General features: G+C 36.4%; 1 protein-coding gene across 4 annotated transcripts in view; it reads left to right on the forward strand.

Moving 5' to 3' along the window:
- COL12A1 (collagen type XII alpha 1 chain) overlaps nt 1–13,254 on the forward strand; it is a 100,046-nt gene that overhangs the window by 56,151 nt on the left and 30,641 nt on the right. For all 4 annotated transcript variants that reach the window (XM_059842602.1, XM_059842601.1, XM_059842604.1 and 1 more), the window contains 14 exons: nt 103–232; nt 878–1,020; nt 1,922–2,051; nt 2,945–3,087; nt 4,482–4,611; nt 4,825–4,944; nt 5,557–5,703; nt 6,432–6,548; nt 6,981–7,127; nt 7,215–7,289; nt 7,841–7,980; nt 9,815–9,938; nt 10,134–10,277; nt 12,113–12,277. In XM_059842602.1, the coding sequence (XP_059698585.1) occupies nt 103–232; nt 878–1,020; nt 1,922–2,051; nt 2,945–3,087; nt 4,482–4,611; nt 4,825–4,944; nt 5,557–5,703; nt 6,432–6,548; nt 6,981–7,127; nt 7,215–7,289; nt 7,841–7,980; nt 9,815–9,938; nt 10,134–10,277; nt 12,113–12,277 (1,855 nt within the window). The remainder of the gene's footprint in view (nt 1–102; nt 233–877; nt 1,021–1,921; nt 2,052–2,944; nt 3,088–4,481; nt 4,612–4,824; nt 4,945–5,556; nt 5,704–6,431; nt 6,549–6,980; nt 7,128–7,214; nt 7,290–7,840; nt 7,981–9,814; nt 9,939–10,133; nt 10,278–12,112; nt 12,278–13,254) is intronic.

Consider the following 13,254-nt stretch of genomic DNA (forward strand, 5'->3'; position numbering starts at 1 on the left):
AGGCTGGAAATTAGATATAGTAGGGGAGTATAAAGTGAAAGCTTAAACTATTTTTTGGCAAGTTTTTGTAAGTTTCTTGACCCTTTCTTTTTAAATTTATAGACCACAGTACCAGGAAATACAAACTATGTCATCCTGAGGACTCTTGAACCCAACACACCTTACACTGTAACTGTGGTTCCAGTTTTCCCAGAGGGGGATGGTGGACGTACCTCTGACACTGGACGCACCTGTAAGTAAAATAGCCCTTTTCAAAAAAATGTTAAGATTTTTTATGAATGGCCTCAGATCATTAGAAATTGGTTTTACATTAAAAGTTATTTTTGCAGCTTTGTAACTTATTCTGTTTCCTTTGCTTATTTGTGTGGAGGCTTTCAGTCCACTTAACTCAGGCAAGCTTACCTCCAAAAGTTGTGCAGCACACTTAGTATTTACTTCACAGAGCAGTAACATTTTAATTGTAGTGCTAGTAGAAATACTTGTGAACAAAGAGTGAATATTGGTGTTATTTCATGCTTATGTCCATGTGTGTACTTAAAATTTTCTAGGAAGTTTGGGCTAGTAATGTCAGCTTGGCCTAAAATGTGTAGTTTGTGGTCATTTTTCATACATATCTGATCAACAATAGGAAAACAAAGTGTTATGATCATATTTTCAATTTGCAATACAAACATGTACTTTGCTGCCTGGTATGGAAGTTTGGAAAGACTGAACATGGAGATTCTTACCTTTGCAAATTTTAGGCTAACAAAAGTAATGTGTTTATCTTGGGCTGAGGTGCTTTTCAGCTTCTTTTGAGCACTGTTGTAAATTCATTTAGAAATAGAATTTATACAAGCAACTTTGTAAAACTTAATTTAAATTATCCTTGATCTAGTGGAGAGAGGAACACCAAGAAACATTCACGTTTACAATCCCACACCAAACAGCATGAATGTCCGTTGGGAACCTGCTCCAGGTCCAGTACAGCAATATAGAATTAATTATGCTCCACTGTCTGGCCCAAGGCCATCAGAATCTGTAAGTAATTTAGCTTTTATACTATTAGTCAAATGTGTGTAGAGAATATTGCTTCCTTCAATGAGTGTAAAAAATAATAGTAAACTCAGGCCAACTGTCTGCCCAGGAGAGTCTCTGCGGAAAGCACAGTGTTTATAGGAGTCTAGTCCACTGTTAATAGAGGCTTAATTTGGTAAAATGAAAGAAACAAGAAATAAGACTCTCTCATTTAAAACTCTGTATTGATGATTGAATATTCTTTATCATATTGCAGGTAAATATGAATTAAATAATTTTTTTTCAATAGAGTCAGAGACAAAAAATATTTATTAGAAATTGTGTATTTATGAAACCAGATGCCATCTTTTTACTCTAAATCATTATTGTTTCGTGGGGGTTGGTGAGCAGTGAAATCTGGATATGGGTAAAACAGTACTCTCCAGGTGTGAAGTAAGAATTTTTGGATTTCTATAGAAATAAGCACAGTTTTAAAGTTTTGACCATGAATGTACTAATGTAAGATGAACACCCATATTGTACATGTAGATGAAGGTGTTTTTATGTAAGGAATTATAAGGACTTTTTATGTCATTTATACATAGTAAGCTGCGACAGAAATTACTTTTTTAGTTTCTGTTTACGAATGCTTCTCCTATTTTTTCTGGACAATTTTAATTTAAAATGTAAAAAGTAACAACTGTGCTTGCAGAATGAGAGCTCCTTATACTATTTGTTCTTTTTACACTGCTATTGAATTTTTTTCAATATTACATGTTTATTTTAAATTTATGTTATTTTTCTTGGACAGTGTGCAGCATGGTCATGTTTCTAATTTTTCCATATTTCATTCAAATTGTTTTCTAAAAAAAGATGGTATAAGCTGAAACTTTATTTATATAGGTGCTTGCTGTTTCTGTTTTAGATTGTGGTGCCAGGCAACACTCGTGATGTGATTCTGGAGCGCTTGACTCCTGACACTGCTTACTCAATAAATGTTGTAGCTCTGTATGCAGATGGAGAGGGAAATCCAAGCCAAGCACAGGGAAGAACATGTAAGAGACATTACTTGTGTTGTGAAATATACATCAAAACTGGTGTGTGAAGAATGTATAAAATGAGTTACAATTACAAATTATGTAAGCTATTTAGTGCAACTCTGAATTAATGCATCTGAATTATGCCTGCAGCAATTATAGGCCTCTGTGAGGGAATATTTGCTATGCTGTCTGTCAGTTGTGGTACTTGAATAATTAGCAATGTAATTTTCAATTGGGAAATAAGCTTAATTTGAATGTGTAAGAGTTAAAAGGTTCTTTTCAAAATCAAATTACCAGTGAATAACAATTTATCTTTTGTAAAAAAGAAATAACCTATTAAGATGGGTAGAATTAGTTGTTAATAGAAAAAAAGGGCTTCATGTTTGGTGTCTGACATAGTAATTGTGTGTTGGCCTCCCCAGCTGTTTGTTTTTTGCTGCAGATACCTAAACACCAAAATCTCCTTGTTACAACTTATCTCATAGGATCTTCATTGGGTTATGCTTAGATTCTTTAAAATTCACACTAGAAGTAACATGAACAGAACCTGTCCACAACAATAATTTTGCTTCCTCTATGTTTTCCCTGTAAAATCACTATATTCATCTAAAACTTGAAGATGTGACAGGCTATAGTTATACTTGTCTGTAGGAGTTTGAGAAGCAGAATGTGTGTAGATGCTCACTTTGCACATCTGGATGTTCTCTCCCTTCTGTACTGCTCCAGTTTGGCTCTCTTTCTATTTAAGATCTTCAGGCACTGCTGCATGATCATTGACTTGTGTATTTATGCATTCAGAGTATCAGGAAGGGCCCTTGACTTTGGCTTCAGGGCAAAATTTGAATTGATGAAGGTGACACTGATCTAGAGGTATCATGGCCTGTAAAACCTGTATTTTCATTCTTCAGTGCCTCGCAGTGGTCCAAGGAATGTGAGAGTATTTGATGAGACTACAAATAGCCTTTCTGTACAATGGGACCATGCTGATGGGCCAGTTCAGCAGTACAGAATCATTTATTCACCCACTGTGGGAGACCCTATTGACGAATATGTAAGTTCTGTAATTCCTTAGAAAGCACTGAGATGTTTTCAGTCAGTTCTTTAAGCTACAGAAAAAACAAGACGTGTTCTACATGTAGTACAGTGTGCAGGCTCTGTGGATTTTCTGGTCATTGCTGTCAATGTTAGGAAGCCATGGTTTATATAAAACAGGGGTTTTTTTTCCCCCTGAAGCTACAGAAAATACATGGCTTCTTGATCAAATATGTTTGTGAAATAATGTTAAATATGTGAGTCACATATTAATCAGAAGATTCCGAACAGAATCTGCTTCTTGGCATTTCATTGAAGTGTGATGGATTGAATAGCCATCTATTACTTCATACTGTATTCATTTCAAAGTCAGTGTTCTAGGATACAGAATAAACATAAGTCTGCATTTCATAAATTGAAGAGAATTGACAGAGTCTAATAAGACAGCAATGGTAACTTTGATTCAGCATCTAACTTGTAGTTCTAAGTTTCAGTATGAATTGTAAGTGTGTTTCATTTCCTGCACCTTAATGATAGCACAAGTTATTCTGAAGTTATAAAATTCACAGAGTATTTATAACAAAGCTAAGCTCAGATCCTATAGAGGACAATGACAGAATTCCTGCCAACTGCCACCAGTCAAAATGACATTTTTATTGCTTTTATATTACTGTATAGCACATGCTGAAAATTCACTGTTTGAAAATTCCCTACTGGACTCATTAATCTGGACACACATATTGTCAACACACATATCTTCTTTGCAGAAAAGATTAGACAATCCATAAAAACAGCAAGTCTCAAACAACTGAAAATTATAATCAAGTATGCATAGCAAGTACTGACTGGCATGTACTTTTGAGAGAGATATCTCAAGTTACTTCTCTTAGTTTCAGTGCTTTATATCTTCCTTATGGAGCAGGATCACTTTTGGGTTTTTACCTACATTTTCATTAGAAGGGAGCAATAGTGCATGGTTGCATAAGGAAGTTGAGATTGAGTGACGCATAAATAGGGACATTTTTATATGTCAATATGTTTAGAGCTTCCTTCTCAGAATAATTTGTTTCTGCCAAGAAAAAAACCCCACATCATTATGACTTCTATATTTCTATGAGGGAAGAGAACTGAAATCTTGGTGGAGAACTGCAGCAACTCAGTCTGATGTGAGTGTTGGGACTGAAGAATCAATTTGATTCACATTTTTGTAATGGCCACAGTATTTTGTAATTCAATAATACTGATAAATGTTTATAGGCTATAACCCTTAAGGTATCCTGAATGACTTTTTCTATGTTGGACAGAAAACATAGTTTGCCAAATGTCAGAACAAATTTTTGTTTCTAACTACTGTCACTACTGATCAGTTGCAAGAATGTGAATGTGTTTACCTCTGTTTCTTTTGTGTTCTAGACGACAGTTCCTGGCATAAGGAATAATGTGATACTACAACCACTACAATCAGATACACCATATAAAATTACTGTTGTTGCTGTGTACGAAGATGGAGACGGTGGACAACTGACTGGAAATGGCAGAACTGGTAATTATAGTTTTCATATAGTTTTCAAATTACAGTTTGATTATTCTTTTTAAAATTTAAGACATATTCCTTGAACACTTCAACCTTGTAAAAGTTTCATTAAGTTAATTATGTCCTTGATGTGATTGTTACCTGCAGAGTAACAATCTGCATTTCTAAAAATAGAAAACAATTACTTGCCTAATTAGAATGGATTTTTTTCTTTCTTTTTAGTTGGCCTGCTTCCTCCTCAAAATATGTATATAACTGATGAATGGTATACACGCTTCAGAGTTTCCTGGGATCCTTCACCATCCCCTGTTCTTGGGTATAAAATTGTATACAAGCCTGTGGGTAAGAAAACTTGTTCATTCTGAGTATACCACTCTCAGAACAGTGAGTAGCTAATGGCAGACCAGAGTAGAAATCATATGTATCATTTTGTGTTAAAGGATCTATTTATTTCCTCTGTTTACCAATTTTCATGAAAACTTAAGTCTTATGATTAGTATTCTATAGTAAACACAAACTATCAATTGCAGTTTCAGACATTCCATTACAGAGATTGAATTGTATAGTCACTGCATTAACCTTTATGCAGTGACTTGATTTGTTTTTAGCCTCTTTAATACCTCTTGTCCTTCTAAGGCTATGAACTGGTGTATATGAGAGGATATTAGACAGGTATTTGGGTATTAATGTCCAGCAGAACTTTTGTTTTATGTGGCCTTCAAACAATATACATATCTTTCTAGAAGCTGATCACAAACATTGCACAATAGTTTGTAAAACTATGTGTATGTTCTGTTTGCAACATTGTAATATGCTAAAATTTAAGAAATCGATGGGCTTTGTTTTAGAAAAAATGAGGTTAACATTTACTGACGTGTGAGAGACAGAACAGTTTTGTAGGTCATGTAATCATGATTCTTTCTTTCTCTGTTCTTAATGCTTCCTTGATTCAAGGTTCAAATGAGCCCAGGGAGTTTTTTGTGGGAGAAGTGACTTCCTACACTTTGCATAATCTGTCTCCCAGTACTACTTATGATGTGAATGTTTATGCCCAATATGATTCTGGAATGAGCATACCTTTGACAGATCAAGGCACTACATGTAAGTCAGAACAATTTTGTTGTAGTCATGCTAGATACATATGCTGGTATGAGATAATGTTGATTAAGAGAAGATTTTGATGGCTGGTTGCTAGGAAGCCTGAGCATCTTTTCATGAAGAAAACTTGTCATCTTTCCATGAGGTAGATCTTAAAAACACTGATCTTGGAAAGAGTAATGAAAATATATTTTAAAGTAATGACTTGATGAAATAAAATTTTCTAGTCTATTTCCCAAAATTTTGTTAAGCCATACTTGGAGTCAATCTTTACCTGTCTCCACGGTACTACAGAATCTAACCATGTTACTAAGCAGGTCTAGGCTTTTTGATACTTTGCTTTTACCTCATAGGAATGTCCAGTGATTTTGATGATGACCTCAGCTAAGAAACTTATAAAAATTTCTTAAATTATGATGAATTAAGTAAATCTTTTCATGCTGCTATATATATGAGTCAGATTTATTTTTGGAGGTTTATTATTTTGTAAAGAAATCAACTTCATGTGAAAATCATAAAATGGGCTGTTACCCATTATGTGATCTGGGGCCTTTGCAAATAGCTAGGTGGGGATCTGTAGGGTGTAAAATAAAGAGATTTGACTAGAACTAGTCTTTCTTTCTGCAAGTGTTTTTAAAAATCAAGTTCCAAACCAGCTCTGCTGATATAATATTCATTTCACCCCTTATATACTATTTTCCAGAGAAAAAAATGTCTCTCTCTTTTTACAGTATATTTGAATGTCACTGACCTAAAAAGTTACAAAGTGGGTTGGGATACTCTCTGTATCCGGTGGTCACCTCATCGGTCAGCAACATCCTACAGACTGAAGCTAAACCCAACTGATGGTAAGTGTGTTCTCTTTTTTGCATTTTCTAGAAACATAATTGTCTTATGTCAGTGATAGCACCACTTATTTGGATTGGTGGCAAGCACCAGCCTTAATGATACATCTGGTTGAGTTTTAAAGCTCTGAACATAACCTGTTTTTCTTGAGTGGTGAAAAAGCTGCAAAGAGGGAGTACTGCTTATTGTCAAGTGGACTACATCTACCAGTAGCCTGGTTTCACATGTGGGCTGCAATTGTACTCTCCAGTGTGCTCCAGGGTTCATAATCACCACACAATTTTGGACTAGAAAGGTTGTTAAGGGACAAGAATAAGAGTGCTGTCCAAATCTCCTCTTAAGAAGTTTCTTCATTTCTACACTTATGCATACATACGTTAGAAGGGAAGCAATAGGTTCTAACTTTCTTTCTGCTGGGCTTTTTTTTTTGGCAGGTTCCAGAGGACAGGAAATCACAATTCGTGGGTCAGAAACAAGCCATTGTTTTACTGGCCTCTCACCAGACACAGAGTACAATGCTACTGTCTTTGTTCAGACCCCTAACCTTGAGGGACCTCCTGTCTCTATGAGGGAGCATACAGGTGGGTAACGGATACTGTGAACTTTAAGTTTTAACTATAGAATTTGTCTTGTTTCTGCTGTAGAATAAAATAACTTTTTTTTTTCAGTCCTCAAACCTACAGAGGCACCAACTCCACCACCTACCCCTCCTCCACCTCCCACAATCCCTCCAGCTCGGGATGGTATGTTTATTTCTAGAATTATTCAATATTTTTGTGTAATTGCTGTACTTCTTCATAGTTTACCTCCATTTTTTATAACTTTAAGTGGATTTAAAACTAGGACAGCCTTTTAGGGAAATGAAGACTGAGACCTTTCCTAATGTCATCCCTTTGTTCTAGAGCTTTGGTAGACTTCAGCATTTCCTGGTTTAGAACAGCAAGATGCAAACCTTTGGGAAAAAAATTATTGACATTCTGCAGCTCTGCAGAAAGTCTATGAGATTATCTGCTTTCAGCAGACAATTCATGTTTTATGGTAGCTGATCAGGAAAAATAAGTAATTTACAACATTTACATTTTATTCTTGGACTCTTTCACATTTCTTGGCATTTTCTTTGATATATTTTAATAAATGTTTTTGTGTGGAGCATAAGTCATGTGCCAGGTTGAATGTGTGGTAGTAGACATTTGCTGAATATTTGTCATTCTCGAATTTTCAAATTTTGAAGCAATATTTATTTCATGGTGATATGGTTGATGTATTTTAAGTGCTCCTTTTCTTGGACTTTCAGTATGCAGAGGTGCCAAAGCAGACATAGTATTCTTGACTGATGCTTCCTGGAGTATTGGTGATGATAATTTCAACAAAGTAGTGAAATTTGTGTTTAGTACAGTAGGAGCCTTTGATTTAATCAATCCTGCTGGAATCCAGGTAGGTTTGCAGCTCCCATGGGTACACTTTGGAGGGAAATTGAAGATTAACTGAATTGTTACTTTCTTTCAAAATGCAGTCATTATTCGTATTAGATTGCTTTTAAAGACATGTATAAGGGTGTGCATGCCTATTATTTATTAAATGTATTTGGCATTTTGTAAATACAAGGGAAATCCAGTCTATTTTGAGATGTTAATATTCTGAAATACAAGAGTTACAGTTTGTGGGAATCCTTCAGGTAGAGAAACTGGGAAGATGTGTGGTCAATTTTATATTTTTGTTTCTTTGTATATGGCATCAACAACGGGCACACTGCTAAGTTCTTATGTTGTAGATTTTGTCTCTGTCATATCAGAAATCTGTTTTAGTGAGTTTCTGACTTCTGATTGAGGGCTACATTTTAAATTCTCAGTGTAAAAGATGAGTCCTGTGCCGGCAGGGTCCAGCTGGCTTGCCATTGCTGAGCACCCTAGAATCCCACTGCACTAAATAGCAGAATGCCTTTGAAAAAGGCACTTGCAGAAGCCTTTTCATGCCGTGCTAAGGTGGGTCCACTCCACAGTGGGCATAGTAAAGTATGAAAAGGTCCTCTTAATGAATTAGTGCATTTTGTGAGAATAAACAGAAACAGCTAATGAGGGATAGACTTTCAGGAGTTCTGGACTGCTCACAGTTATGTCAAAGTAACTTCCTGTAAGGAAGCATTGCACCATTATCACTTTTCTTCTACTTGTAGGAAGCTGGATGAAATCAATGTCTAGGTTCCCACAACCACTTCTCTTTCACTAGATGAAATGAATGACATGAGGTCTGAGAGAGTTTCTTACATGGTATTTCTGGTTGCAGAGAGCTGCAGGTGCAATGCATTTTTTTTTTGGTTAGAAGGCTGACAGGATATTTACATTGTTAAAGTTCTGCTTTTCATCATCTAGGCATATTTTTAGTCATTTGATTCCCTGTCTTTAAATCTCTAGACTTTTAAAGGAAAAGATACTCCTAAAGTCACTGTGTCAGACAATCTTTATCATTCTTAGCTCTAATCTATACTGGGTAGTTTTCCTGTTCATTTGTTTTTTGTTTCATATATTTTTCTTTCTAATATATCTGGAAGCAGAGAAGACAATATAGGTGACAGATACATATTAACACCAATGTTTAGTAAAATAATGAACTCACAAAGCCCTTGAAATGTAGCAATCTCAGGTTTTTAATTGAAAATTAATAATTTAAAAGGGTAAATTTACTAAAACAAATGTGAATATATGCATACAAATATTATATTCAGCATTAAAATAGTATGCTATAATATTGCAATTTTACAGAATATTAAAAGGAGCAAAAAAAAAAGATTATTTAGGAATAAATTTTCAGTGATTGTATTTAAGTATTTAAGGCAGGAGAGTATACACTTATGTGTGTATTCAACTTTAATGACATTCTATTGACAAATTCTTTTTTAATCCCTAAAAAACAAGCTGGAAGAAGTTTAGAAACTGTACATCTGCTCAGAAGTAGAGAATAAGCATATATGCCTCACTATAGTAATAGCAAGAATTTGAGCATGTGCATTTAAGGCCATATTACATTTTATACACAGAAGAGAAAGAAAGGAAAAAGAAAAGAAGGAAAAAAAGAAAAAATAGTTATATGCACATTGCTGTGATGTCTATATATAGAAATATGTATGTGTGTGCATAGTCAGACATTTTTGGAAAAGAATTTTTGATTATTTAAGACTTATTAATATACAAATTTACATATTTCAATGGAGAGAGTTGGCCTGAATTTGGAGGTATGAGACTGAACACTGTGTTGTTATATTCCATTTCAGGTTTCGTTTGTGCAGTACAGTGATGAGGCAAAATCTGAATTTAAACTGAATACATTTGATGACAAAGCCCAGGCCCTGGGAGCTCTTCAAAACATTCAGTACAGAGGAGGAAACACAAGGACAGGTAATTCTGGGCTGTAATTGTATTTATTTAAGATAAAATATTTTCAGAAAATGTGTAGTTATCCTTATATTGCATGGCTGAAGAAGTAGGTTTTTCTGTTTTGTTTTAGCTCTGTGGCTGCTGCCCTTATGAAGTAAAATAATTTTTCTCTTGTGTATAATATGGATGATTCCTTGTTTATTGTACACTTCACAGGCAAAGCCCTAACATTTATCAAAGAAAAGGTTTTGACTTGGGAGAGTGGCATGAGGCGAGGTGTTCCCAAGGTACTTGTTGTTGTCACAGACGGTCGGTCTCAGGATGAGGTGAGGAAAGCAGCGACAGTCATACAGCATTCTGGTAAGCAATTCACAGCACCTGGCTGTTTAATTTCTGTAGTGCTTCAGTTATCTGGGAATCATTTATTCATCCTTTATGGACTTGGAAATGTATTCTGAGTATTTAGGAAAACCTCAGAACTATTCAAAGAATTTGTGCTCTCCGGACCTAGACTTACATTTTCTTTCCTAAGCCTTCTCTCTGGGGAAGGATGCAGCTTCCTAAAGATTTCATATGCATATCATTTCAAAGACATAGCTTTTGGTTACTTCTTCCTCTTTTTGATGTTTGGACCCCAGAAATCACTGGGATATGTACTCCATACTAGTGCTTATGTTTTAATGGGTCTGATTTCCTGAGGTTTTTGTTTTATCTGGTATAAACCAGTGCCTCTCCAGTTTAAGTACCTGTTTGTGAAGGAGCTGGGTCTGAATGGACTCCTCTGTTGCCCTTTGAGCTAAGAAGCACTTCCTCATCAGATTTGATGATTGTGACTTATGTGAGTGTAGTAATCTGTTCCTGTCCCAGCACTCAGCATTTTGCATTTCAGTGCATGAATCACCTAGTCCTGATTTCTGAGCAGGGAGATGTTGTACATCTTTATGGGAATCACATGCATGTAAAGCACAAATGATCATCTTCTCCGTCTCTTTAATCTGGAAGAATTAGTTCTATCTAGATGGTTTCTCAGTCTCCCTGGACAATATGCTTCAGTGCTTTCAGTGCTTAACGACCCTGCTGGTAGGAGACCTTTGTCTTGCATTTCACCTAAGTCTTTTTTCATGCTAGTGAGATTGTTGTCTTCATTTACGTAGTTAATCAGGAAAGAAACTGATTGCTGTTCACTGTAATGGGCCTTTGTATTTGAAACCTGTTGTCATCTCCTCTTTCTATCTTCTCTTTTCTAGACCAAACAAACCTATTTTTCCTTCAATGTCGTGTTGATCATGTTTTTGAGACCCCTTATCGTTTTTAGTTTCCTCTCTACTTGCTTTGTTTTCTACACATATCAAAGCATGCTCAAAGCTGGACAGAGTATGTCAGCCAAAGTTTCACCAGAATTGGCTACAGGGGAATAATGATCTTCTTTTTTGTTACTTTTATCATTTGGAATAAAAGTAAATGTGAATCCCAGTTTCAGCCTCCAACTGGCTTTTCCAATGTCTGTCCAGTTTCTCTTCAATGAAATTTACATCTGGTGATATGATTGACCTCTATGGTCTGGTTCTTCTCATTTAACTCAAGATACCTGACAACTAAATGTCTAGTCTAAGGTCATTGTGTAGGGTCCTTTTACGACTAGTGAAGAGAGCAACAGATAGACATCTATAGACAATGACTTTTCCTATCCTGAATTCAGCATGTGAGGGAGCTAAGATGAATTGCTTTCTGCATCTGACCATGTCTATCTGGTGATTATAAAGAAAAACTAGACAACTTGAAAAACAGAAGTTGGTGAGGTGAATACCACTCTAAGAAAGAGAAACCGAGAGGCATGAAATGCAAGAGATAGAACAGATAGACACCTGGATAACTAATTGTCTGTACAGTTTTTGGCCACAGAACAGATTTAAGATACTGTTGGGTTGAGAGAATTGTATGTTTTGTATTAAAGAGTGAGGAGACTACGTAGCCAAGGCCACATGAGATTGGATAATGTCCCAAAAAAACAATGAAAGAGGAGAAAGTTTTGAAAGAAAGATGCGAAACACCTTTCAGAGCTTTGACAGGGTGAAAAGAGATCTGGAATGTGTGCTCATAGGTAGTTCATCACAAGTCAATGGCTTGTGCAATATTACATTAAAAATGTTAATGTATATTTGCTGCATTTCAAGTAACAAGTGTCATTTTTACAGGCTTCAGTGTCTTTGTGGTTGGTGTGGCTGATGTGGATTACAATGAACTGGCCAAGATTGCCAGCAAGCCCAGTGAGCGTCATGTATTTATTGTTGATGACTTTGACGCCTTTGAGAAGATTCAAGATAACCTTGTCACCTTTGTGTGTGAGACAGCTACCTCAAGTGAGTAGAAGACATTGGTTTCCTTTTTCCCAAATTAATATGTTTGCTTATATACTGCTAAAAGTGAGTGGTGGGCTGACCTTGTCTGGATGCTGGGTGCCCACCAAAGCTGCTCTATTGCTCCCCTTCTCAGCTGAACAGGGAAGAGAAAATACAATGAAAGGCTCATGGATTGAGATAAGGGCAGAAATAACTGAGCAGTTACTGTCACAGGCTCCATGTGGGGAAAAACATGGCTCATGGATTGAGATAAGGGCAGAAATAACTGAGCAGTTACTGTCACAGACTCCATGTGGGGAAAAATGAATTTATTATCAATGAAATTGGAGTAGGATAAGGAGAAATAAAACCAAGTATTGAAAACCTTTTCCCTGCCCCTCCCTTTTTCCTGGAGTTAGCTTTACTCCCAATTTTCTTTATCTTCTCACCCTGGGCACCACAGGACTACAGAGAATGAGAGATGTGTTCAGTTCATCATTTGTTGTCCCTGCTGCTTATTTCCTCCCCAGGGGAAGTAGTTTTCAAACTCTTCCCCTGCCCCAGTGAGGGCCCCTACCATGGGATTCAGTCCTCCACAAACTTCTCAACATGGGTCCATCCCGTGGGCTGCAGTTCTTCATAAACTGCTCTAGTGTGGGTCACAGAATCACAGAATCACCTTGTTAGGATTGGAAGGGAGCTCTGGAGATCATCCAGTCCAACACCTCTGGTCACCTAAAGCAGGTTACACAGGAACACATCCTTATGGATATTGAATTTCTCCAGAGTGGGAGACTCCACAACCTTCCTGGGCAGCCTGTTCCAGTGCTCTGCCACCCTCAACATAAGAAAGTTCTTCCTCATATTGAGGTGAAGCTTCTTGAGTTTTAGTTTGTGCCTTTATTCCTTTTTCTGTTGCTGGACATACCTGAAAAGAGTCTGGCCCCATCTTCTTGACATCCACATTTGAGATATTTATATGTATTAATGAGATCCCC

The sequence above is a fragment of the Haemorhous mexicanus genome, chromosome 3 (genome assembly GCF_027477595.1).
Source record: "Haemorhous mexicanus isolate bHaeMex1 chromosome 3, bHaeMex1.pri, whole genome shotgun sequence".
NCBI lineage: Eukaryota > Metazoa > Chordata > Aves > Passeriformes > Fringillidae > Haemorhous > Haemorhous mexicanus.